The 27,095-nt window shown below is 32.9% G+C and overlaps 1 protein-coding gene and 1 long non-coding RNA gene across 2 annotated transcripts; both read right to left on the reverse strand.

The window, feature by feature from the left end:
• Window positions 1-6,813: 6,813 nt before the first annotated feature.
• Window positions 6,814-26,552, reverse strand: LOC126733533 (uncharacterized). Its single transcript, XM_050436872.1, has 4 exons — window positions 26,546-26,552; window positions 26,009-26,141; window positions 25,692-25,951; window positions 6,814-7,191 (listed from the first exon to the last, which is right to left on the reverse strand). The coding sequence occupies exons 2-4, from the start codon at window positions 26,039-26,041 to the stop codon at window positions 7,059-7,061; spliced, it is 426 nt and encodes a 141-aa protein (XP_050292829.1). The 5' UTR covers window positions 26,042-26,141; window positions 26,546-26,552; the 3' UTR covers window positions 6,814-7,058.
• On the reverse strand, window positions 15,048-21,620 carry LOC126733534 (uncharacterized). Its single transcript, XR_007659747.1, has 3 exons — window positions 21,422-21,620; window positions 20,803-21,362; window positions 15,048-15,956 (listed from the first exon to the last, which is right to left on the reverse strand). It is a non-coding gene; the product is annotated as an uncharacterized LOC126733534 (long non-coding RNA).
• Window positions 26,553-27,095: the final 543 nt, after the last annotated feature.

Below are 27,095 nucleotides of genomic sequence, written 5' to 3' on the forward strand. Positions count from 1 at the left end.
CAAATAGTCTTATTTTTAATAAAATGTCAGGTTCGTCACGGTCAGCTGCGTTACTATTCTTTCGTAACGCAGCTGACAAGTTCGTGACGAACCTGACGTTAAAAGTAGTAAAGTAGACATTATTTTCAGCAATGCCGTTAACACCGGCTGAACGTGCAAGGCGTTATAGAGAAAAACTGAAAGAAAACCCCGAAAAAAGACAAGAATATTTGGAAAAAAGCCGAAAGAGGGCAAAGAAGTCCAAAAAGTCTATAGAAGAACTTTCCGATAGGGAGCAGCGTTACCAAAGAAAAAAATGGAGATTGTACCAACAGAAAAGTCGGCAGATAAAAAAACATGAACGTGAACAGGACCAATTTCTTCAGCAAAATACTCCACCGGGAAGTCCGATACCCCTGCCCGATCATATTCCTATGGAAGATGTTGGAATAGTAAATGAACCTCCAAGAAATCAATCTTACTTAGAGGCTAACAGGTCTTCCGGAAGAAAGAGACTTCGCAAGGACAGAACTGCTGCATACAGGAAAATCAAGCGTTTGGAAAAGGACTTGGAAAAAACAAAGCAGTCTTTACGGAAGTATAAGAAACGTTGCCAGCGATACCAGAAAAAGAATGTTGTGGCAGGGAGTCAGAAAAGTGAAACTGCTAGTCCTTACAGTAAAGCCATCCAAGATACCAAAGGATATAATGTTCCTGAAACTGTAAAAAAAACTCTAGTTTTTCATAATGCACTAGTTGCACAAATAAAAGACAATTACTCAAAAACAAACAACGAAAAAGAAAAGCAAATTATTTCTAGAGCCACTAGTGGAACCATTGTCAAAAAATATAAATTTTTAACAAGAACTAAAAAGGTACTCCAATGTCATTCTTCAACTACAATGTCAAAAGGGAAAGGAAGATGTCGACTAACTTTACATCCACTTCATAAAAAAATACGAGACTTTTTTAATAGAGATGACATAACTACGTTAACACCGGGAAAAAAACAAACAGTAACACGAGGCAAGATCAAATATCAGAAAAGATTGCTAAAGGAAACCCTTAAAAATCTTTATGAAAAGTTTTGCAAAGAGTTTCCTTGTAGTAAAATTAGTTTTGCGACATTTTGCAGGCATAGACCTTGTTGGGTTGTGAAACCAAAACTTTCCGATAGAGATTCTTGCTTGTGCAAAAAACATTCCAATATACAGCATAAACTGGATACTTTAGTAAAAGAAAAAATATGCACAGAACGCAACATCGAAAACGTATGTAAGCTGGTTACGTGTGATGTAAAATCAAAAGATTGCATGAAAAATATCTGCCCAAAATGCCAAGATCAGGCCGCTATAATCCTCGCGGATATTAAAGATCCAAATAAATTAGTTAATTGGAACTTTTGGAAACTTGAAAAAGAGGAAAGGAGCAAATCAGGCAAAACATTTTTTGTTAATAAAACAAAGCTTATCCGTGAATCTGGAATGCTAAAGAACCTATGCACAAATTTTAATGCAGAACTAAAAACAATGTTCTGTTGGCATGTCTTTAAAAAAAATCATCAAGCCAGTCAAAGGCAAAAATGTATTTCTGAACTAACTTATGAAGAGGCTGCTGTACATATAGATTTTTCTGAAAATTACTCATGCAAAATGAGTTCAGAAATACAGGCAATGCATTTCGGTTCCTCACACAACCAGGCCAGTCTCCATACCGTTGTAGTTTACTATGACAATAAACCTCCTGAAAGTATATGTACCATTTCTTCCTGTACTCGGCATGACCCTCCTGCTATTTGGGCCCACTTACGTCCTGTTTTAGAAGAACTAAAACAAAATGGTGTGCAAACTGTTAACTTCTTTAGTGATGGCCCAACATCACAATACGGCAACAAGGACAATTTTTTTTATTTGAATACAGATTTTAGAGATTATGGATTTTCAAATACTTCATGGAACTTTTCAGAGGCTTCGCATGGTAAGGGTGCTCCAGATGGTGTTGGGGCTGCAGTCAAAAGAGTAGCTGATGGACTTGTCTGTAAAGGGAATGACATTCCAGATGCAGAAGCGTTATTTAGGATTCTTCAAGGAAAAGTAAATGTGAAACTTTATTGGATCGATTTAGAAGATGTCATTAACTTTGATTCCAAAAAAGAAATAAATAATCGTTACAAAATGACTAAAGGCATTATGAAAGTAGGTCAAATTATTTTGAAAGATTCTGAGTCCGATTTATATGGACGCGAATTATCGTGTTTTTGCAAGAAATTGCCTACAACATGTGATTGTCATTCATTGCAACGGATGTATTATCAAGACTGTGAAACTGTAGATTCAGACGATAACCCAGAAGATACCACTCCTCAACAACAGCTTCAACAACAACAATTTTTACCTGTGACCTTTGAAAATGTAAAAATTGATCAATGGCTGCTTGTTAAATATAACAATGTGATATATCCGGGCGTTGTTACTGATACAAATAACGATGAATCCTGTGAAGTTAAAGTTCTGCATTCTGTAGGAGTCAATAAATACATTTGGCCAATCAAGGAAGACAAGATCTGGTATAAATTTGAAGATATAGTGGGTTCTATTGAAGCACCTACTAATGCAACTAAACGAATTTTACAGTTTAAAACGCCGTTTTGGCTTGAAAATGGGGAAGGCATCAACTAATTTAACCTAAGTATTTTATTATTTGTTATGAGTTACTTAAAATTTAGAGTTTATTTTGTTATGTTTGGTTAAATTTAGAATTTACATTTTTGGTTAAACGTTTTTGTAATTGGAGCCATTTAATAAAAAAAAAACAATTATTATTTAAATGTGTTTGTTTTCTATCAATTTTTAGCATCATTGTCAGGTTTGTTACATCAGTGTCAGGTTCGTCACTATTTAGAAAAACACATAAAATATGGTATTGCAAACACATAAAATATGGCTTTACAAATTTCCGACTCAGTAAATTTAAAATTTAAAGAAATCATTGCCGACACCCAAAATTATTCCTTTAGAGAAAAACGTGGTTTTCGATTAAAAAAAATCATTACTGGTCACCTAGATGCCTCTGATGGTGAATACTTCAATAGTTGCATCGAAAAAATTGCCCGTGACGAAACGCAAATTGAATCCCTGATGAAAAATCAAATATCGGTTACTACTTCTGTAATTAAGAACTTCAATTCAACAATACAAAAGTTGCAGATCGACAATATAACAAAAATTCTAAAACCATCAAAGATTCTATCGCGAATCTTACTGATACTACGAGTTATTATGCTGCGAAAATAGGAGTTCTTGACACCTGTGAATCTCTTATGGAGAGCTATGCCTTTATTGAAGACTCCTTAAATGATACTCTAAATGCCATCACCTTTGCACGACTAAAAATTCTACATAGTTCTATTATCATACCAATTGATTTGATCAGCTCTCTTAAACAAATCTCTCAAGCAATAAATAAAAACAATCTACCCTTACCAGTCTATTCATCTAATATTGCTCAATATCTCACCATAATTGAATTAGAAGCATATCAATCTGACACGAAACCAGTTTTCATTCTTAAAATTCCTCTTGTAGAACCAGAAACTTATACCTTATATCATGTTTACCCTATACCTATATCAGATAATAGAACTGGATTTCATCACATCATTTCAACAACACAGAAATATATTGCGCGAGATGATGATTCGATGCTTTACGTATCTTTGCAAAATTTGAAACACTGTAAAAGCTTAGGACGAAGCCAGAAAATCTGCCTGGACACACTACCTCATCCAATCGATAGAGATGCAATTTGTGAAGCACAACTCTTAAAGCAGAACGCCCAACTACTACCACAAACCTGCCAAGTTAACGTTCTCCTAGCCAAAGGTTATAACGTCCAAAATATAGACCAAAACTTATGGTTGATTTCACTGTCTGATCCACTACCCATCACCATTAAATGTATAGGATCGCTAATCTAAATAGTAACCTGCAACTTCAACCCTCTTGTACAGCCCTCATTGGTAGCACCAGAGTTCAAGCAAAATATATTGTTGAAACCTATCAAAATATCAGCTATAAAAATCAGCCCGTACTTATTCCCTACAAATGTTGTGAGCATTTACCAACTAAAGAATATATCCCAGATCTTCAACCTTTAAAACTAAATAAGATCGATACAGACGATCTCAATATTGCTCAACACAAACTGGATCAATACTCTGAAAATTTGGAACAAATGATACAACAACCTTCAATAAATCAACACATCTCCTGGTTGTTATTTCAACATATAACATATATATACAGGGTGTCAATTTGAAAACTTCCCACCCCTATTATCTCGAAACGGGTTAGGTTTTTATAAAATCGCTAGGACACGTCGATTTTATTATCGAGGGGGAACAATTTTTATGCAGAAATCACTTTGCCTCTTTCAACCCCCTACCCCCCAGAACCTCCCTCTCAAAAATCTTAAATGGCAATAGGGGTTGAGTGATACCTCATTTGAAAGAACTTTTTATTCTCTACATTTTGGCACCTTATTTTTTAAATTTGAGTGCTGCGTTGCCAAGTTAGGGTTATTTAAACATTGTTAAATTACTTATTATTAAACATTATTCCTGTAAGTGTTTTAAATACGTTGAAGCTATGATTTCTATTGGAACGTGTTTGACCATAAAGCGAACCGGTGCATTTCTCACTGAAAGTGTTTATCAATCCGACAAATTCTTTTGGTCATGAAAGATAAACATTTAATTTTTTTTCTTTTTTGTTTATTTTCGTTTGCAATGGAATTCGTCTCAATACAGTTCGATGATATGATCCGAAATTTAAAATAGTATTTAGTGAACTTTCCTACCAGTCAATGTCACTAGGTATTTAAATCAGTTAAAATTTATTTCGATAATTTGTGTGTTATTGTTAGTTACTATGGTATACACGCTTAGGCAAAGAATTGAAATGATTTATTTATGGCGAGCAAGGAAGATGCGCAAGAAGAACGGCAGAAGTTTTTAATAATAGAAATCCTAATTGTAATGTAAGTCACAGATACATTTTGGACGTAGTAGCTAAATTTAATGAAACGGGTTCAGTTGGAAACAAAAAAAGGGCAAGTCGGCGTGTTTTAAACGAAGATGCTCAAGTAGAGATTTTGGGAACATTCGTTGCAGAACCCACCAATTCTCTCCGTACAGTAGCACGTCTAACTGGAATGTCACATGAAACTGTACGACGAGCATTACAGTTACATAAATATCATCCGTACAAGATGCAAATTTTACAGGAACTTCATGAGGACGATTTTGATAGGAGAATAGAGTTTTGCGAAATTATGTCCAACTTAATAAACACTCGTGCAATTGTGGTAAGCAACATTTGCTTCAGTGATGAATGTACCTTTTTCCTAAACGGCCATGTCAATAGACAGAATTGTCGATACTGGAGTGAGGACAATCCCCACATTTTCAGAGAGGGTGCTACACAGCGGCCACAAAAAATTAATGTTTGGGCCGGTATTCTTGGAAATGCTGTTATAGGACCGTTGTTTATTGAAGAAAACTTAACTGGAGAGCTCTACTTACACCTACTTGAAGATGTAATTGATCCTTTGATAACAACTGAACTGGAAAATCAAGTTGGTAACATTTTGCAAGAAAACGAACTACACTTTCAGCAAGATGGAGCTACGCCGCATTATTTTCGGCCAGTGCGGGAGTGGTTGAATAACAGATTTCCTAACCAATGGATTGGTAGAAGGGGACCGATAGAATGGTCTGCTAGGTCACCAGACTTAACGCCGTTAGATTTTTTTTTATGGGGGCACATAAAATCGGTTGTTTACAAAACTCATCCTGATGATATCGAAGATTTAAAAAGAAGAATTACAGAGGCAAGTAGGGCTATTCCAGAAGAGGTATTTCAGAATGTTCGGGAAGAATTTGATAATAGACTTTATTTTTGTTTAAAGAACAATGGAGAACACTTTGAACACCTCTTAAAGTAGATGTGTTAATAAAATAAATTTTAGGCGTGCTTTTGTAAAGACCATAATTGTAACGGCTATGCAAATGTTTAGTAAAAATAATATTAACCTAAATAACATGTTTCAATGCAAATCATAGCTTTAACGTAATTAAAACACAGGAATAATGTTTAATAATAAGTAATTTAACAATGTTTAAATAACCCTAACTTGGCAACGCAGCACTCAAATTTAAAAAATAAGGTGCCAAAATGTAGAGAATAAAAAGTTCTTTCAAATGAGGTATCACTCAACCCCTATTGCCATTTAAGATTTTTGAGAGGGAGGTTCTGGGGGGTAGGGGGTTGAAAGAGGCAAAGTGATTTCTGCATAAAAATTGTTCCCCCTCGATAATAAAATCGACGTGTCCTAGCGATTTTATAAAAACCTAACCCGTTTCGAGATAATAGGGGTGGGAAGTTTTCAAATTGACACCCTGTATATAAATTATTAGCAAACATAAAGTAACTATATTGATGGTTGTTGGCATGACTGAATCAAGGGGACCGAGGTGCCCCGGTGAGTAAACATAACCTTTATTAGATGGGTCAGTACAGTATATCGTAAATATTTTTGTTTCATGGTACTCTCAATCTCTTGCTGTATACATGGTGGAGCTCGCTGAATGAATTGCATTGTCAATACTCACGTAAGTTTAATTTTAAAATACCCAAATTTTACAATTATTTGTCCGCATTTAATTATAACTAAAAAATATAAACAACTGACTTGCAGCCAAAAAATATTTATTGTAAATTAGTAATCTACTTTGTAGTAGAAGAATAAGGGCTTGCTTAAAGTAAAAATCGAGTATACTAGTTTAAAAAACTATATATTCAAAGGAGCTGATTTGGTTTTGTAAGAGAGCAAAATTACTTTTTATTATCAGTACTTTACCGAATATGCTAATTGACCTGCTTTGCTATTTTTCTATTCTAGTTTAGTGAAGACACTTTATAATACCACAGTTGAGTGATATTAGTAAAGTGACCTCTTACTGTCATAGTAAACATCACTCTTAATTAGTGCCTATTTTTAGCACCCCACTGACTTATTAGTTATTTGGCCTTCTCGCTAATTTTGGTTTGAATATCCAAACATCTGTGGTTTGGATAATAGAGACGATCGGCACGTATGGGGCGCATGTCTTCGCGCCCATAAAGCGCTCTTTGTCTGCTCCTCTGCATTTTTCTGTAAAGTAAAAATCAAGGTAATTTTTTAAACGTTTAGGGTTATAATAGTCCTATGGTTGGCACTTTTGGTGTGACACTCAAATTACGAGACAGTTTTACCATTAATCAAAACTCTTATTTTTCTCTCGATACGTGCTTCGCTAACGAAGTTAGCATCTTCGGGAGAAAATTAAAACTGTTTTAATCTTCTCCGTTAATGGTCCGTTAAAACTGTCTCGTAATTTTTTTACGGTTATAGTTCACTCAAAGATATACCGTTGATCTTTTAACTGCAAGAAAACCGTAATTATCTTTAGGGCCGAGCCGTGCCGGGGTGCGTATTGGCATTCTATACTATTATTCAGATCGGCCTTACTTTGAATCATGGTAGACTATGTCTACGTGATATACCACAATTTTAAAGCCCATTCTATACTTCGATTCAGAGCGTAAGTAATATTTAGTATTCTGAAATGCAGTATATAATAGGTTTTATTTTAAAAGCAGTTTTGTAGTTCAATATATACTACGTCTCAGAAAAAAAAACAAGAACAGAGCGCGTATTCTGTATTCTCCTAGGAAGGAAATTTCTTTCTATGCAATACAAATTTATATGGCATAAAAAGATATTTATTTCTTTCCTATGACGATAGAGAATACGCTCTGTTTTCCTAAATAGTTTTAGGGGTCATGTTTTATTGTCCATAATATTGCCATCTTGAATAAAGTAAGAAAACAGTATTATTTATTTTAAAACTATTACATAAAACATGAATTAAAATTATTCTTCTTCTGTTAAAAAATGTTTATTAAATTTATTTGTAAATATGTTTATTCATATTTACAAATGACATTAAGTGAAATAACATAAATATTAATTTATGAAACTATTAAGTAACTAAAATGTAACTTTTTTCCATTCATTATTCTTCAGAGAAATCTGAAAAAAAAAATTATTCGATCAAATGTAAACAAAACAATTTTATACAAAAATTTTCAATTTTGAAACTTTTAATAAAATATACATTTTCGTACTTATAAGAAAACCTAAACTATGTTATCTATGTATTTACCTTAAAATGATATTTTTAGATATCAATAGTGTTTTCTGCCTTAAAAAAGAATAACAACACGGCAAAAAAATTAATAGCTATCAAAACTAGTTACAAAGGAAAATTAAAATGTAAGGCATTTTAATAGAAATATTAACATATACTGCTGTAACTTAGTTTTCTAAAGAAAATATATAAAAATAATGACAAAAAAATTAATGTAAATTTTATTTTCTTTCGTGACATTTTGCATTTGGTTGATTCTTAAAAATATTTTCTTCTAATTTATGTTTCCTTTTAATGGTCTTTTTTAGTTCCTTGTTGAAAGGTCTATTTCCGATAGTCCGATTGAATACGCTTTTTTCCAGATACGAATCCCTGTCTTATTCGTCTTCTACTAATGGAAGTAGGTTACACGCCTATATATTTTAAAGAACGTCACTTTCTTAAATTGCAGAAAAATGTCGCCAGTTGTGTCGGTGTGGTAATTGTATTTAACTCAGCATTTCCTTTGATAATGCAGTTTGTTAACTCCATTATTAAGACCTGAAGAGTGTTTTTTACCAGCTTTTGAATCATTTCATTCTTTGTCTAGAACATTAGATTCATATATTTTTTCAGTTGCTGCAATGCTCTGCTGCGTTGCACTGTGACATGGTACATTACTTAAATGGCTTTCAGAATGATCACCTAAATTCATATTTTCAAAAAAAACGTTTGAAACACTGTGTCCAAGAGCTAGCTTTGCTAACATTTTTTTGTCAGTTGCAGTAAGTAAAGGAGCATTTAAAAGAAAAAGTCCAAATTTTTGTTGCACAGCACAAAAATGCTTACAAAACTTTATCTACAGTGTAAATAAGTGTGTTATCATTACTGCTTACTCATTATTTTTTTTCACAGTAGAGCTTTTCAGTTTTATCGCAAAATTTACTATACAGAATTTCATTTTTCGATGATCGACTACTAGCAAATAACAGCAAACGTCTCTTATGATAAGATTCAAAGACGTTAACAAAAAAAAACAAACCACCGAGAAGGGACAAAGCCGTGACCGATTTTTCTTGCGCATGTGCGAGCTTATTTGGTATACCTGTCTTATTGCCGGTCCCCTGCCAGCCGTCGGTTAGTCCGGTAATATTCGACGCCTATAATTATAATATAATTATAATTATTATAGTTCAGTCTAGTCAAGTGTTGCCTGAATTATGCTCTTTATTTTATTAAAAACTTTTATAATATGCCTTATACTTGTGCTTTTCGCGGATGTCATTCAAAGACAGGGTGTGGTGTTTCTTTCTTTGCTTTTCCGCAGGAAGAAGATCGGTAAGTTCAACTTTTCTTTTAATTGTTTCCACTCAAAATAAGTTGTTTCTTTTTTTGTTTTTCGCAATTACAGTAATTCATTATTTATTTTTTATTAAATTCGTAATTACAACAATTAGAGGATTTATCTATGCAGTAATTAAAAAAAAAAAATTAGCTTTTGAATTAAACATGTAATTTTATGACTTTCAGTGCCAAGTTATGGCTGGCAGCTTGCTATAGAACAGACTTGTTTTCGATACCTAGAGAACAACTAACCAGGAACTATAAGCTCTGTGAGTACCATTTTGATGAGAAGTTTTATAGTGCAGGGCCCTCAAGAAAGCGTTTGTTACCTAACGCGTTACCAACATTATTTCCTAATCCCACAAAAAGGACTTGTGAAGGTGAACAGCTTGAGGATGGACGGCCAAAAAAAGTCTCAAAGGAAAAGGACGAAGAAGGATAAAAATTCTATCCTGTTAGCTTTTGATGGGTTAACTTAACTATAATTTTTACCTACTAACTAATATTAATTTTATGCTTGAAACCCTATTTTGCACGTAAAAATATATTCTGTATCTATTATATTTCTTCTTTTTAGATATTTTAATACAGCCTGCAATAATGAAACCAGCAACGTTGGCCCAGCAAAGTATTGCCGAAAAAAATTCTCCTTAAGACAGAACTAAGACACCTGAAAAACACCCATTATTGGATATTTTTTCTGGTAAGACTCTCTTCTTTCAGTTTAGTAGGTTGGAATAAGATTTCAGTAAGAATGGATTATTCTTCAGAAAACCCTAATTAGTTTTATACCATTTTATAACAAGGCCCAGACAAGGTCTTGTTATAAAATGGTTATACAAAACTTGTCTGGGACAGGTACCAGGATTAGGATTAGGTACCAAAATGTCTGGACCCCATATAATACCCTTTGGGGTATGGGTAAAATAATACCCTTTGTCTTTGTTTCCATTTCTATGAAAACCAACCTCAAAATCACTTATTTATAATTTATTTAAAGTTTGAAAACCAAATACATAGGTAGTTTTACCTGAGCAGAATTTCCAAATTTATTTTAGTTTACCATATAGTCTAGCAGTTTTACTTTCTAATTTTATTCATATTAAAGATGTAAAGTTTTAAAATGTTAAAGCATTTTTTTATTATTTGCAGGCCCAAGCACTTCACAATATTCAGTGTGCGAGCCCCTCGGCAGCTCCTATCTATCGAAATAGATAAACCGTCCGAGAATTCTCCACCAGGCCTTCTTTCTCCGTCAGCTTCTACTCAGACTTCTCCTCAGCTGAGTAGTAGCACTCCCCGAAAGCGAAAACTTCGACTGCAAATTAAAAAAATGAGAAAGTTTGGTTTAACTGTTAAAGCACGCCAAAAAGAAGATCCTGATGTAAGAGATTTTAACAGGTTATGTGACAAATTTCTAAGTAAACCTTTGGCATGTGTTATTAAAACTCATGTGGCACTAAAGGGCAAGAGACGCAAATCTCATAGATATTCTATGAAATTAAAACAATTTGCCTTAATATTGCATTTTTTAAGCCCCAAGGCATATAAATTCATAGGTAGTTTGCTTACTCTACCAACAAAAAGAAGTTTGCATAGAATTACAGAAAATATTTCTTGCCAGCCTGGTATTAATAATGCAGTTTTATATAAAGCTCTTCAAATCAAACTTAACACCCTGCTTGAGCAAGATAAGCATCGCATTTTGTGCATTGATGAAATATCTTTAAAGGCTAATATTGCTTTTAACGTTACACAAGATAAAATTGTGGGATTTGCAGATCTTGGTGAACATACCGAAGAACCATTTATTTGTAAAAATGCGTTAGTTATTATGGCTAGAGGATTATATTCTTCCTGGAAGTAGCCTTTAGCGTATTTTTTAGTAGGTTCACAATTAAAAGCCTCCAAATTAAAAACCATTATGGAGGAGCTTATTCCTAAATTACTGGAAATTGGACTTAAAATAGAAGGTATTGCTAGTGATATGGGGTCAAATTTTATTGAACTTTCTAAATTGTTAGGTGTGACACATGAAAACCCAGAATTTCAATTCGGGGACCAAAACTTGTTTTATATTTTTGATCCATGTCATCTAGTCAAAGTAACAAGAAATAATCTATTTAATCATTCATTTCACTTTGACGAAAAAAAAACATCATGGACTTTCATAAATGATTTCTATCGTGCAGATTTATCTGCACAACAGTTTTATAGATGTGCCCCAAAGTTGACAGATTCCCATATATGTCCCTCAGCATTTGAAAAAATGAAAGTAGGTCTCGCTAGCCAAGTTCTTAGCCATACTGTGGCAAGTGGGATGAATACTTATGTAACTGTAGGTGCACTCCCTGCCGATGCATTTGGAACCATAGAGGTAATTGAGAAATTCAATAACCTCTTTGATTTATTAAACTCAATATGCTTGGGAGATCCCTGTAAATTTAAAAATGTTTATGATGGATCACCATACCAAATAGAATTTTTCCATGAGATGTTATTTTTTTTAAACAAATTAAAAATTTTTAACTCTAGCAATAGAGATATTACAAATTCTGTGAAATTTCGTAATTGCTGGATGGTTACAATCAGAAGCACGATAAAAATATGGGAAAAATTATCAACATTGGGTTACAAGTATCTCAAGACTAGGAGGTTAAATACAGATTGTATCGAAAATTTCTTTGGTGCTGTAAGGCAGCAAAGTGGGAATAATCCAACACCACTGCAATTCCAAAGAGCGTTTAAAAAGCTGTTCTGTCAGAATTACTTACATTCGGAAAGAATGAATTGTAAAAATGATTTGGATAGTATATTGATGAACGTCAAATCCAACAATATACCCGAAATTTTCAATGAAAAAAAATCTGAAGTTGCAAAAGGTATTGCACTTCAAAACTATAGTTATAGGATAGACCACATTCCCACAGAAAATGCCTTTCGGTATGTTTGTGGCTATATTATGAAAAGAGCACTTGAAGTTCATATTAACTGTGATACCTGCACCAATTTCGGCAAAATGTGTGATGAAATGGATATAAATGGATTATTTCTTCATTTTAAGGCTTATAATTCCAGTATATGTAACTTTGGTGGCTTACAATCTCCTCCAGAAGAGTTTATTTCATATATATTTAAATTAGAGGAAATATTCAATTGTAATTTTGAGAAAATGTGCATAAACCAGGGAATATCTAACAATTTATTTAACATCTTTCAGCTTCAGCTTCTCGGTGGTTTGTTTTTCTCTGACGAAAGTCAATTAATGCACATATATGTTAAATGTCTTGCATCTTTGCAAAACGATATCTTTAAATATACGAATTGACGCTTCTACAAAGTTATTTGTATTATTTCCCCTAGTGATTAATGATGCCCGAAAACATAAACATCACTCTTCTCTTCGTTGCCGAAGAGCACTAATGTGATTTTTTAAATATGGGTACTTTAAAACAATATCATTTTTCATCAGATCGTTTAAAGATTCTTCTGCTTCTTCTAAAGTTGATGCATACATTATGGCACGAAATAAAATCATTACAGTCTTCCTATTTTCTTTGGGTATTTCATTGTGGCTATCCCACAACCAACGCCAAAAAGCTTGGCAAACATGAAAGATACAAAGAAGAAGCTTTGGCTTTACATTTTCCGATGAAAACACAGATGTCAGCGCATTTCTTTCTGATGCTCTATCATCGGTCATGAATATACTAGGACAGCCAGAATTACCAAAACCTTCATTACCTAATGTTTTTTTAAGCAAGTTAAAGGCTAATGTATAATTTGCTTCCGTCTGAGCTGTATGTAATACACAAGCTAATGGCAAGGCTCCAATTTTGGAAGCGCACTAGAGTCCACAAACACAATTTCTTTAGAAAAATCTTCCTTATGAGTACGCATCATGATTGGTGTGAGTATAATTACAATCAAAGGATTCTCTTTAACCGCTATTATGTTCTGTCCTTTTTTATGGTAAAATTCAGCCTCTTCTTTTAGGACCCTCACCACTGAAGATTCATCTTGGCCTCCAAAATTTAAATTTCTAAAACAAGGAGAAAGTTCTACGTAAAATCGGTAAAATTTAAAGATATTTTCAAGGCAAGGCGATGTAGATATACAAAAAATAACTTACCTCCACTTTTCATACAAATGTTTTACTTGCCGTTCCGTGGGATTTAATTTTGCATTGGCTAATACTAAGGGTAATTTAGTGTGAATGTACATAGGTAAAGTAAATTAACATAACACTTACCGTAACACATCCATTAGAGCCTCGTATCACATACCGATCGTTTTTTATAGTGTTTTTGTTGATAATTTTTATTAAAAAACGAACGGTGGCATTACATTTCTTGTCTCTAACTCTAGTGTCTTCCCTTTTTCTGGTTTTAGCTTTATTAAAACCGCTGTGCTGGCATTTGAAAATTTTTCGATATACGTATCTCTTTGCTGATGGGTATGTATAACGCACAATCCAGTTAGTACTTGTTTTATTACTAAATATAGCTAACCATTTGCCACAACAAATACTATTGTCTTCAACACAACATCTGCTTTTTTAAATCGAATTTTAGCTTTAAAACCATCATTTGTGAGCTCAAGATATTCGATTATAGAATCGTCCTCACTACACATTTCCACTAATATATTTTTATAATCCATTCTAAATTTAAAAAAAAACGAAAGATAAACTCCCGATAAATCTTGTTTGATCACGAAAAAAAACAAAACAATAACAAATAATATACCCCAACTTTTATCCCACATGCATCACCGAATCTGAGTCGCGGTATAAATCGGCTACGTGAGGCGCAGCAATTGACATCCATTGCGTACTGTATTTCAGTATTTCAGCGCGCTAACGTAATAGCGAAGCTCTGAATTGTAGTACAGGATGGCCTATGAAATTAGATAAAGCATATGGCCATAGTCTACCACGATCCAATGTAGTGCCGATCTGAATAATGGTATAGAATGCCAATACGCTGCCGGGGTGCAAGGGGTGCGTGGCACCCGGGCGGAGCTCGCTTGGGGCGGCAAAATTTACCCTTACCCGAAAATATAAATATCAAAAAAATCAAAACGCCAAGGAAGCAAGTGCAAAAAAAAAAACTAATCAAATAGTTGCTATTAAGAAGATAGCGCGGTCTTTCCCTGTGATGTATAATATATGTACATTAGTATAATAAAAACACTCGTACCAAAATTGTACGTGGCTGGCGCTGAGCGATGCTATTACATGCCCGATATTTTCGGGGATTTTCCGAAATTATTTGGGAATCTATACGTGTTTTCTGTGTTTTGTTTCATGTTCATGGCAAGTTGCCTCTTAGTGTGATATTTTTCAAAATTTACTTTCTATTATACATTATTCATCGCATTTACGTCCTTCCATGATAGCACTGGTAGATGTTCGCAGAAAAATAAAATTTAACTAAAGTGCGATTGTGCAGAACATAATGTTAAACAAAACAAATAAAACATAAAGAACAAATTAAAGTTTATTCTAATAGCAAAAATATGTAATACACTATTTCTAAAAAATACTGCAAGAACGAACTTATTAATACCTAACCTAAATGAGACAGAAACAGCTGGAAAAACAGATACAGCTTATGATCCTAACCAATATGTTTCCTACACCTTTTGTACCCTTTCAATTATTGATTTTGCAAAATTTTCCGGATTTTGGGTTAATGGTAAATTATAAAATTGATTAAATGTAGTAGACTTCTCCGTCCAACCCGCTGTTGTACGAATAAGGTCAATATTTAAACCCGAACAGAATGCGGCAGAGGTACTTGCATGACGAGTACTATGACTTTTAAATATATCTGTATTTATACCACCTTTGCCTAAAATTAACTTTACCCATCTACTAATAGTCTGTGTAGTGGCAGGATGATAAGGTTTCTTATAAGTTAAAATTAATGGCTTAAAATTACTGCGATAAGATGATGTCCGTTGTAAATAATGTAATAACGTAGCTGCTAAGAACAGGGTTTGGATCCCATGTCATGGAATACCTAGGAGATGCGGGATTCCTATTATATAGGCCTTTAAAAAATCTTTTTAAAAGTTTTTCATCCTCCGTAGGAAACGAGAAAATTAACGACAGACCCGACCGGTACGAATTTAAAGAAGAATATGAGAGTTTGGAATTAAAACTCTCTGATAAAAATTCTAATATCATATTAAAATTGTATAAATAGGGGTCTTGGCTTTTTTTTAGGCAAAATTGCCACCATTTCTTATAACAAAGTGAATATTGCTTCAAAGTGTTTTCTGTGATGGATGAAATCGTTATAGATATGGATTCCTGAGGTATTCCTTTTAAATTCATAAAACTGCTGGGAATTTCCCGGCCACCAGGGAAAGCGTTTCGTATAGAGGATGGTGTTCCCTGGAAGGAGAAAGAATAAGGTTTTTATCTGGATAAAAAAACTATTGGATCTTCTACTAATAAATTTAAGAATATTAGGTACCATGTTTGCGTTGGCCAATTAGGTACTACTAAAATGCCTGTGGCCTTATCTTCTTGAATTTTTTGTAAAACTTTATCAACTAGTAAAAAAGGAGGAAAGGCGTAAAATTTTAAGCCTCTCCAATTTACTGTGCTAACTACCTGGGTCTGGACCCCAAGAAATAAATTTTTTGCATTTTGTATTTAACGTGGATGCAAATAGATCAATATCTGGAGAGCCAAATTTATTGATAATTTTCAAAAATGCCTTAGTGCTTAATTCATATTCGGTATTTATTGTCTTTTTCCTCGATAAAAGGTCAGGGGGCTTCGTATTAAAATAGGATGCAAAGATAAAAATATTTTTTGCTTCACACCAGTCCCATATTTATCTAGTTATTTTATTAAGACTAGAGTATCTTACACTACCCATTTTGTTGATACACGTTATGGCTGTTACATTATCAATTTTGAGTAAAATATTACCGTTTGATTGATATTTGGCAAAACATTTTAGGGCATAAAAAGCTGCACAAAGTTCTCTCCAATTAATATGGTGAAAACGTTCATCGTCTCCCCAAAAACCACTAGCTTCCTGATTACCACAAAATGCCCCCCAACCTGTATTAGAAGCATCTGAAAAAATTTTGAAATGAAATTCTCTCTGTATTATTGATTTTCCTGTATGATTTATATTATTTAACCACCAATTTATTTCTTTATTTACTATTTTTGGAATTTTAATTATTTTATTAAAATTATTATTGTTTAGTTTTAGAGCTTTTAATTTGACTATTTCTAGTGGTTTTACATGAAGCCAGGCATATTTTAGGGTAGGTGATGAAGAAACTGTAATTATTCCTATAGTATTGTGTAATTTTCCAACTACAGAAGAAAAACTTCTTATTTTACAACATGACCTGTTCCTAAATCTGAGAAGCAAGTTACTAATAATAATACTTTTTCGCCTAGGTAGAGATAAAGTCATATTACAACTATGAAAAATAAAACCCAAATACTCTATTTTTTGGGATGGGATTAATACACTTTTTTCTTGGTTAATGATAAACCCTAACCTTGTTAATAGATTTTTAACTAAATCAACTGACTTACAGCATTCATTAAAACTGTTGCCAATTATTAGTACATCATCTAAATATATTATAATTTTACAACCCCTTTGTCTTAAATGTTTTGCTACAGGTTTAAGAAGTTTGGTGAAAATTCGTGGTGCGATGTTAAGACCAAACCGTAAACAATTAAATTCATAAATCTGATTTTGAAATACAAATCTTAAATATTTTTTGTATTCTTTATGGATAGGAATTAAAAAATATGCGTCCAATTGCCAAATAACATTTTGGTGATATTAATTTAATGGCCTTTCGGTAATCCTCCATTTTAAAGTGTTGGTTATCAATGAATAAATTTAACCTTTTTAAATTTAAAATAAATCTAAAATCGCCATTTAGCCTTTTTATTAAAAAAATAGGATGACAAAAACTGATTTTTGTTAAATTGGCACTTGGATATTGCTCCTTTTGCCTCCAGCTTTTGAATTTCTGCTAAACAGTTTTTTGAATTTAATTCAGTAATTGCAGTTACATTTTTACTTTGAATTTCGTGTTTGTGACCCAATATCTTCAATATTGCGGAGGGTTGTTGGGTGGGGTCAGAAATAAAACAGAAACCTGTTTACCTAAATGTCGACGTTTCGACTTATATTAAGTCATCCTCAGGACACTGAAATGGATTCAAGTAATTACAGAGATAAAACAAAGTAATTTCAAGTACATAAAAAACACTATTAAAATAAATGTTCTTTAAGTTACAAAAATTAAAACAACAAAAAACAAAAACCACGACACAGTTAAAATTACATTCAGGTACAATCCGTTAAAAAAAATTTTTTTATAAAAAAAAACAGTATAAAATTAATTTTTTTTTTCTTTTTTTTTTTTATATACATTACACCTCTTACCTAAGTCTAGGTTTCTTAAGTTATAATTAAAATAGGAGCGTAGAGTTATTTTTAACATGGGTTAAATTGTAGGTGTTACTGTGGGCAAACTAGAATCAACAATAAGCCAAGAAACAAATGTTTTTATTCTTCCGAGCGTTTATTTATTTAATTTTTATGATTCAATCTTATGTTGATAAGTTAAGAATTAGTAGATAAGGAAGATGTATGTATCTATACGTTCAAAACCAGAAACTTAATTTGTTAATACACTGTGTGATCTAAATTTGGGACATACACTCTTTGACAAAAATAAATTTTATGTTTTAGTTTTATCTTTTTGGTAGTAAATTAATTAAATTATAGTAACTTGCATTTAGATCATCGGTGTCTTGTTTTTTATTTATGCTTTCTTTATACTTTTTTATATTAATCATTTCTAGTAAAATTCTTTTTTTATAATTTGATTCTCTGCCAATGATCCGAGTGCTGTTAAAATCAAATTGGTGTTGTTGATTGAAGGAGTGTTCTGCTAGAGCAGTCTTCCCTGCTGATGCTGCGTAGTTCGTTGGTTTTACGCTTCTTTCGTGTTCGCTAATTCTGGTTTTTAAGTACCTGCCCGTTTGACCCACATACAGACCTTGACAATCAGAACAGGGTATTTTATAAACCACGCCACTTTGTAACTCATTTGGTGTTTTATCTTTTAGTTTTGAGAAGTATTTGTTGATGGTATTTTCATTTTTGAACGCTATTCTGACTTCATCATCAGAAACAACTCCTGATAGCCTTTCAGACAAACCTTTGACATAAGGAATTTTTGCAAATTTATGGTTTTGGTTTTCTTTGACTTTTATAGGTGTAGGGTTGTTGTTTAGGATTTTGTTTAATATTTTATGAGGAAAATTGTTTTTTAGTAAAATATCTTTAATTTTGTTAACATTTTTTAATGAAAACTGGAGTGAGATAAGGCTATTGCGCGGGATTTTAGGTTGCTAATTATGTTTAATTTTTGTTTAAATGAGTGATTTGATTGGTAGTTAAGAAATCTCTCAGAGAAAGTGGGTTTGTGATACCAATCAGTGATCATTGTATTATCTTCTGTTCTGATTAATAGAATGTCTAGAAATGGAAGTTTGTTATTTGTTTCACACTCTATAGTGAACTGTAATTTAGGGTGGAAACTGTTAGATGTACTTTTTATATTTTCTATTTCAGTTTTTGGAATACACGTGGCAATGTCGTCAACGAATCTTTTAAAAAATGGTAACCTAAATTTTATTTTCCCCATACAATATTTCTGTAATTCTGACATAATCAGATCAGAACATATAGGTGATAGACAGTTACCCATTCCAAGACCATAGATTTGTTTGTAATATATATTATTGAAAGTAAAATAACTATTTTCGAATACAAACTCTAAAAGACTTAAAAATTCATCTAAAGGGATGTTACAGTGGTCTCTGATAAGGTGCCATTTATTTTGGACTATATTTTTAATTAAATCAGTTGGTATGTTGGTAAATAAAGATATTACATCTAATGATATTAGAATAAAGTTATTTGGAATTTTAAAATTTTGCAATTGCGTGACTACTTCAAAGGAGTCTTTTGTGTAGAATTGATCTTTTTCAAATGCTAAGTTAAGTAAATTTGCTAAATATTTACTGAGATTATATATTGGAGAACCTACAAAACTTACAATTGGTCTTAGAGGAGTATTTTCTTAGAGTGTATTTTTTTATTTTATTATTTTAAAAACCAGAATTAGCGAACACGAAAGAAGCGTAAAACCAACGAACTACGCAGCATCTGGGAAGACTGCTCTAGCAGAACACTCCTTCAATCAACAACACCAATTTGATTTTAACAGCACTCGGATCATTGGCAGAGAATCAAATTATAAAAAAGAATTTTACTAGAAATGATTAATATAAAAAAGTATAAAGAAAGCATAAATAAAAAACAAGACACCGATGATCTAAATGCAAGTTACTATAATTTAATTAATTTACTACCAAAAAGATAAAACTAAAACATAAAATTTATTTTTGTCAAAGAGTGTATGTCCCAAATTTAGATCACACAGTGTATTAACAAATTAAGTTTCTGGTTTTGAACGTATAGATACATACATCTTCCTTATCTACTAATTCTTAACTTATCAACATAACATTGAATCATAAAAATTAAATAAATAAACGCTCGGAAGAATAAAAACATTTGTTTCTTGGCTTATTGTTGATTCTAGTTTGCCCACAGTAACACCTACAATTTAACCCATGTTAAAAATAACTCTACGCTCCTATTTTAATTATAACTTAAGAAACCTAGACTTAGGTAAGAGGTGTAATGTATATAAAAAAAAAAAAAAAAGAAAAAAAAAATTAATTTTATACTGTTTTTTTTTTATAAAAAAAATTTTTTTAACGGATTGTACCTGAATGTAATTTTAACTGTGTCGTGGTTTTTGTTTTTTGTTGTTTTAATTTTTGTAACTTAAAGAACATTTATTTTAATAGTGTTTTTTATGTACTTGAAATTACTTTGTTTTATCTCTGTAATTACTTGAATCCATTTCAGTGTCCTGAGGATGACTTAATATAAGTCGAAACGTCGACATTTAGGTGAACAGGTTTCTGTTTTATTTCTGATCCCACCCAACAACCCTCCGCAATTTTTACTTTGTTTTGGTAAGGATTTAAAAGAAAATTTTAAGCCCCTAATCCATTGTAAAATCCTTGAATTTTCGGGTATAATATTTCGCCAATTATCTTGAAAATGTTTTAATCTACCGACAATAGACAAATAATCATTATTCACCTCTACTTCATATTCGTTCTGTACTGCGTCTGATAGGGATTGTAGCGTTTCTCCCTGTATTTCTGCCTGTGGTGGGTTGTCTCCTTCCTCTTTGTCTGATTCTGCCTTAAATTGATCCTTTCCCCCCCCCTTTTTGTTCTGTGTTTCTGGAAAAAGCGCCTGGAGTTTAAATTATTTTGATCAGTTGAAGTTGATGGTCCTGGTTTTGGCTGAACAGTCCTCTTTAACTCCTGTCCGACTTTTTTTATTTCTTGGCAAGACTTAACTTGCTTAAGAAAATCGGCTCCAAATAGATATCCATCGATTGGAGTGTGAAGTGCCGCTGCTCTAGACTCTTCATTTAAATGAGGATTAATTTCGAATCTTCTTTTTAATGAAACTGCATGATGAGAACTAGTTATTAGTTGAGCAGTATCTACTAATTTTTCTAATAAGTCAATATCTAGAACAATATCTTTTGTGGGTTCTGCAAGCTTTTTTGATATTGTTGTCCCTAATGCTGTTAATGCTGCTCCTAGTTGGTTTTGTACGTTTGAGAAGAAATAATCATTTTTTAGGGCCTGTAAAGGAAGTATGGATTTGATTTCTTCATTGATAGTGGGTGATGCTGCGGTCTTACAATTTGATGGTATTGGATATTTTTGAATTAATTCTTTTCTACTATCTTGATTTATGCCCTGACTAAGGTAAGTGGACCCCTTACAGCTAATTCTTCATGGCCGTTTTTTAAATAGACGGGTGACCCCCTAATATTGAAAATATTTCTTGATTGTTAGAAGAATCTTGTGTACTTTCCGGGTGTGGATCAATTTTTGACGAGGTTTCTTCTAGATCGGAACTATAATGTGAACCCGATTCTATAAAAAACAAAAAGGGGACTAATATTGCTAAGAATAGTTTGACAATATATTACTGGTTACCAAACATATTTGCTAGTATAATCTGGGCAGTAATTTTGCAGGTGGCTAAATAAGTCTAATTGACTAGCACCAAAAAAAAATAAATATATAGAATTACTAATAGTATAATGCAGACAATAATCTGCGGGTGACGAAATAAGTCCAATTGACTAGCACCCAAAGATAAAAAATATTTTATCTTTCCCAGTTTATTATCCAAATAAAATAAGAACGTTCGAGATTCTAAATGCCCCTATTGTATGAAATTTTCTACCTGCTTCTAAGATAAGCCAAGAAAAGTAAACAAACATAGATCGCATTAAGGCTGATTGGTAGGTAAAAATAAAGTTTTAATTTTTAAATTTAACTTATAAGAAAATTATTATAAACAATTACATCAATTACGTATCTCTAGAATAATTTCGTGTACTTGCAATCAATAAATACCTAATTTATTACCTGAATAATCGTCTTCCGACGATGACGAGGAAGTTGAATCATATTTCTTCATTCGTTTTTCTAACCGATTAACTGTTGGCCCCAGATCGGCTATTGTTTGTTTTATGTGGTTCAACTCACGTAATAAAGATTTTTTGTTTGTTTTCGGCATCGTAGGTACCTTAAATAGTCTATAAGTGACACGGAACTCACAAAAACATGAACTAACAGAGAACCGACGAGGCATAGGAGTGCAGGAGGGTTGCGCGTTCTTTTAAACTCTGTGCGTGGTAGCCATAAAATGGAACCTACCAGTGCTAACATGGAAGGACTACAATGCTCGAATAATTAAGATTGATCATCCTTACACAGGTAAGTCGACCAATCTTATAATTATATTATTACAATTATCAGTGTATTGTGAATGGTAAGTTCATTCCAAATAGCTTATTATTACCTACATATATTATACAGTACCAGGTGTTTCAAATTCGAGCCACATCATTGGGATTTCGGAAACGGTAAGAGATACAGGGTCGGTTAAATTGGAACAAAGTTGCGTATTCTTATGCTTAACAAAATGCCGTTTTAAAATTTAAAAAATTCCGACTACGTACGAAGTTATTCGGAAAATACCGAAATTTTGGAAAATCGTTTTTATTTTTTTGTGAGGTTATTTGAAAACATATTTTAAAATAATTGACACTTTATTATTGTCACTTTTTCTCCTCTACCAGATAGCGTTGTCAAATTTAAAATCCGACGTTTCGTCTTTTGGCAACCATCATCAACTTTATTTTTTTAAATACGGCCCTGGAATTTTTTTTACTCATTTTAATTCCCCTTTTTATTCTTAGAGAAATGACATATCACATAGTTTAATTTTCCAATATTTTGATGTCAAAAATTTACTTTTATTAAAAAAAAGTTAATACTGTCCTGTTGTTTGAAATAAAAATTGTCTTGATGTTGTTTTTCAATCAATAACATGGTAAAAATATTGCTAATATGTTATATTATATTATATTTTCACAAATTTTTCTGCAGGCCTGATGTCTAAGTCTCCGGCTGAATAACTTGAAAATTCTTATTAGCAAAGATGGCTTTGAATCAGAAAAAAATGGACGACCATCTGTCATTAATTGTTTATATCTGTTTGACATTTGGCTTTTTCGATATTTTGTGAAATCAAAAATGGTATTCTCCAGTAGCGAACAACGTGATATGGTCCAAATTTACTATTCTTTGAATAGAAATTCGCAACGCTCCTGCCAACAATATCTGGAGCAATATCCAGAGCGCCCCCAACCTAATTATACGTATTTCGGAGCTTTGGACAGGAACCTTAGCCTCTATGGAAGTTTCACTAAACCTCGAAATATGTATGGGACTCGAGTGCATCCTGAAACCGAGCAGGCGATTATTAATGCTGTTTTACAACGATATACTTTCACAATAACTTTTTATCAGATAGCTTTCGTTAAAGGTTACCCAAAATCCGCAAGGTTCAACCAGACAATTTTCCCGTGAATTGAATATGCCAAGTACCCGTATCCACAGAGTATTGAGAAAAAATCGCTATCGCCCCTATAAACTTCATATCAGTCAAGAACTTAGGCATGGAGATACCGATAGAAGGCTTCAGTTTTGCAATTGGTTAAACGAAAAACTGCAAGATGATGAAGACTTTTTAAACAAAATAATTTGGACAGATGAATATAACTTTTCGACCAACGGGCTATTTAATCGGAATAATGAACATTTTTATTCAGTCGAAAATCCGAGACAAAACCGCGAAGGGGCAGGGGCATAATTCTTTCAATGTTTGGGTGGGTCTTTACAGGAATCGAATTTTGGGACCTATTATATACGACGGTAATTTAACTGCTGAGCGCTATTTAGATTTAATTCTGCCAAATATATTCGATGTTCTTGAAAATGAACCTCTTGATATTATCCGCGATTTGTGGTGGCAGCAGGATGGTGCACCACCCTATAATGGAAGGAATGTCACACGATTTTTAAATCATAATTTTCCTAATCAGTGGAAATCAAGGGGTGGTGCGCTGGCCAGCTAGAAGTCCCGATCTTTCCCCGTTGGATTATTTTCTTTGGGGCTATTTAAAGAACAGACTATTTAAGAACACCCCAAATGATATAAACATTTTACGTGCAAATTTATTGACAGAATTAAGGGGTATACGAGCCAGGACTATCCAGCGGGTAGTATCTGGAAATTTACGTAGAAGGATACAGAAATGTATTGAGGTGCAGGGTCAACTATTTGAATATTTACTTTAAACTTAAAATATTGCATTTTTTCGCATTAAGTTCTATTATTTTTAGTTTGTGTTGTTCAACATACAAATTAGTAATAAATTATAGTTGTTACTATTGTTATTGTTAAAATTTAGTATAATATATCAAATTGATACTATTTTTACCATGTTAATAATTAAAAAATTTCGTCAAAAACATTGATTTATTCAATAAATGATAGTGTTAAGATAAATTATTACTTTTTATTTCAAACAACAGGACAGTATTAACTTTTTTTTAATAAAAGTAAATTTTTGACATCAAAATATTGGAAAATTAAACTATGTGATATGTCATTTCTCTAAGAATAAAAAGGGGAATTAAAATGAGTAAAAAAAATTCCAGGGCCGTATTTAAAAAAATAAAGTTGATGATGGTTGCCAAAAGACGAAACGTCGGATTTTAAATTTGACGACGCCATCTGGTAATAATCAAATAACCTCACAAAAAAATAAAAACGATTTTCCAAAATTTCGGTATTTTCCGAATAACTTCGTACGTAGTCGGAATTTTTTAAATTTTAAAACGGCATTTTGTTAAGCATAAGAATACGCAACTTTGCCCCAATTTAACCGATCCTGTATCTCTTACCGTTTCCGAAATCCCAATGATGTGGCTCGAATTTAAAACACCCGGTACAGGGGGACGTTTAATTATGCATTTACTGAAGTTGTGTCAATCACCTCCTCACCTCCAGCTAACCTCACTTTAATATATCAAATGGGAACCCCCATCGTGTGATACATCATAGTAAGCAGCGTAAAATTCTCTATTCAACGGTACCAAAAAAAAATGAAATCGGTAAATGTGTAAGCAAATAGTTGGCGAAAATGTCTAGAAATAATGAATATTTTATTTACGCCAAACTTTGGTATGTCAAATGGCTACCCCATGGTGTGATACATTATTTTAAAGGGCATTCATTATGCTATCAATGGTTGTAAAAAAAAATAAAATTGATTGACCAAGAAGCAATTAAAGTCTAAATCGGTAGGGTAGAAAAACAAATTTAATTAGTTTAACATCACTTGACTATTAAAGATTTTGAGGGTGGTTCCAAGTTCCAACCCCCGCCCAGAAAGTGATGCTAAGGGATTAAAACCATTAAAAAAAATTGTGGGCCTAAAATCAAAAATCGACGGACGCGAGCGTCTGTGAGTCTTTGAGTGAACTATCGTTATAGTCGTTATACATTGATTTAAAATTTTCGTTTTTTTTAAATGATTTACTCACATAAACACGAAACGGTTTATATCCTCGGAACTGGCACACGATCTCGCATAAACCTTATGCCAGGACAGTTGCTTCGGGAAACATACGATACAGGCCCCAGTAGGTGGATTCGCGATTCGTCCGATCCTGTCCAGCCGCCAAATCTGAAGAGCGCGACGACGGGGTCTGCGTCTCATTCTGCTCAGTAGGACCAACCACTCTCTCGGTCTACGGGACACGCCCAGTGTAAACACTCGCACTCTCCTTCTCCTATGCCTATGCTAAAGTATTTCTCACTTTTTCTATTTTTCCACGATCACTATTTTATTCTTACATACACGAGCGAATGATTGATAATACGGCCTAATCATCCATGATTCGTAGATAAAGTACTGTTGGGGCCGGTAACTTTCACATCGATTCCAGAACAGCTCTTCCCATATCGTCAGACGCCTATCATGCTCCAGACATCTGAAATTTATCATATAAAAAATAATAATAGTAATGTGACCAAAATAGCATCATAGCGGCTTAGGCCCATCGAGAGGAAGAGGTGTTAATGCCTAAATGAGGATGGGTTCCAGGTTTATTAGACAGTTTTCAAAGATGCATATGTTTCAACGCTTAACGTAAACGTTATCTTAGCCGCTGTTTGACAGCTCTCCAAAAAGTGTTTTAGAAACAGGTGTTTCCCGCTGATCTAACGATAGCAAAAAGCTTTATTTCCAAGAAATTCGTTTCCTTTGTGATTATTAATCCTTAAATTTTCTAACCTCATTTTTATTTAATATTAAGCCAACTATAGATATCTTATCAATATTTGGTTTACAGTATCATATTTAATTAGGTAGCGTTATTTAAAAAGTGAAAAGTACCTAAATGATTAAGGATTTTGCAGCTCTAGAGTTAGACTATATTCTATTTTGTTGGATCAACATCAACATGGATCATCATCTTCCTCATTAAACCTGATCTTACTTCTCTTGAAATTTGTCAAGACACTGAAATTTAGATTTGGGTTAGTCATAGTCATTGTTATGCAAAATTAAAAAAAAAAAAAACAAAATTCTTTTTACTGTTTCAGACAAAAGGACACTAAATAAGCTTGAATTACTTAATGCGCATACACTTTGTTTCATTTAACTATTAGCTTGTCCAAGCGTTAGCCTGGCAAGGATCAAGCTATCGCTTAGATGGGATGTTTTAATATTGCGGTTATTTGTTTACATGTATATTCTGTGGCGCTCTATTGTGTACATGGATGTTGCTCTAAAAACTTCATTATTCTTTTGGATGAAGTTTGAACAAAACCCACTTGTAATTTTTGAATAGTAGTATTTGTTCGTTTATACAATCTGTTTTCAAATTTTTTTATTTGTCAGCTGTCAACCGAAAGAAGAAAAAAAAAGGAAGATGTTCATAAAC

The sequence above is a fragment of the Anthonomus grandis genome, chromosome 2 (genome assembly GCF_022605725.1).
Source record: "Anthonomus grandis grandis chromosome 2, icAntGran1.3, whole genome shotgun sequence".
In the NCBI taxonomy this organism is placed as follows: Eukaryota; Metazoa; Arthropoda; class Insecta; order Coleoptera; family Curculionidae; genus Anthonomus; species Anthonomus grandis.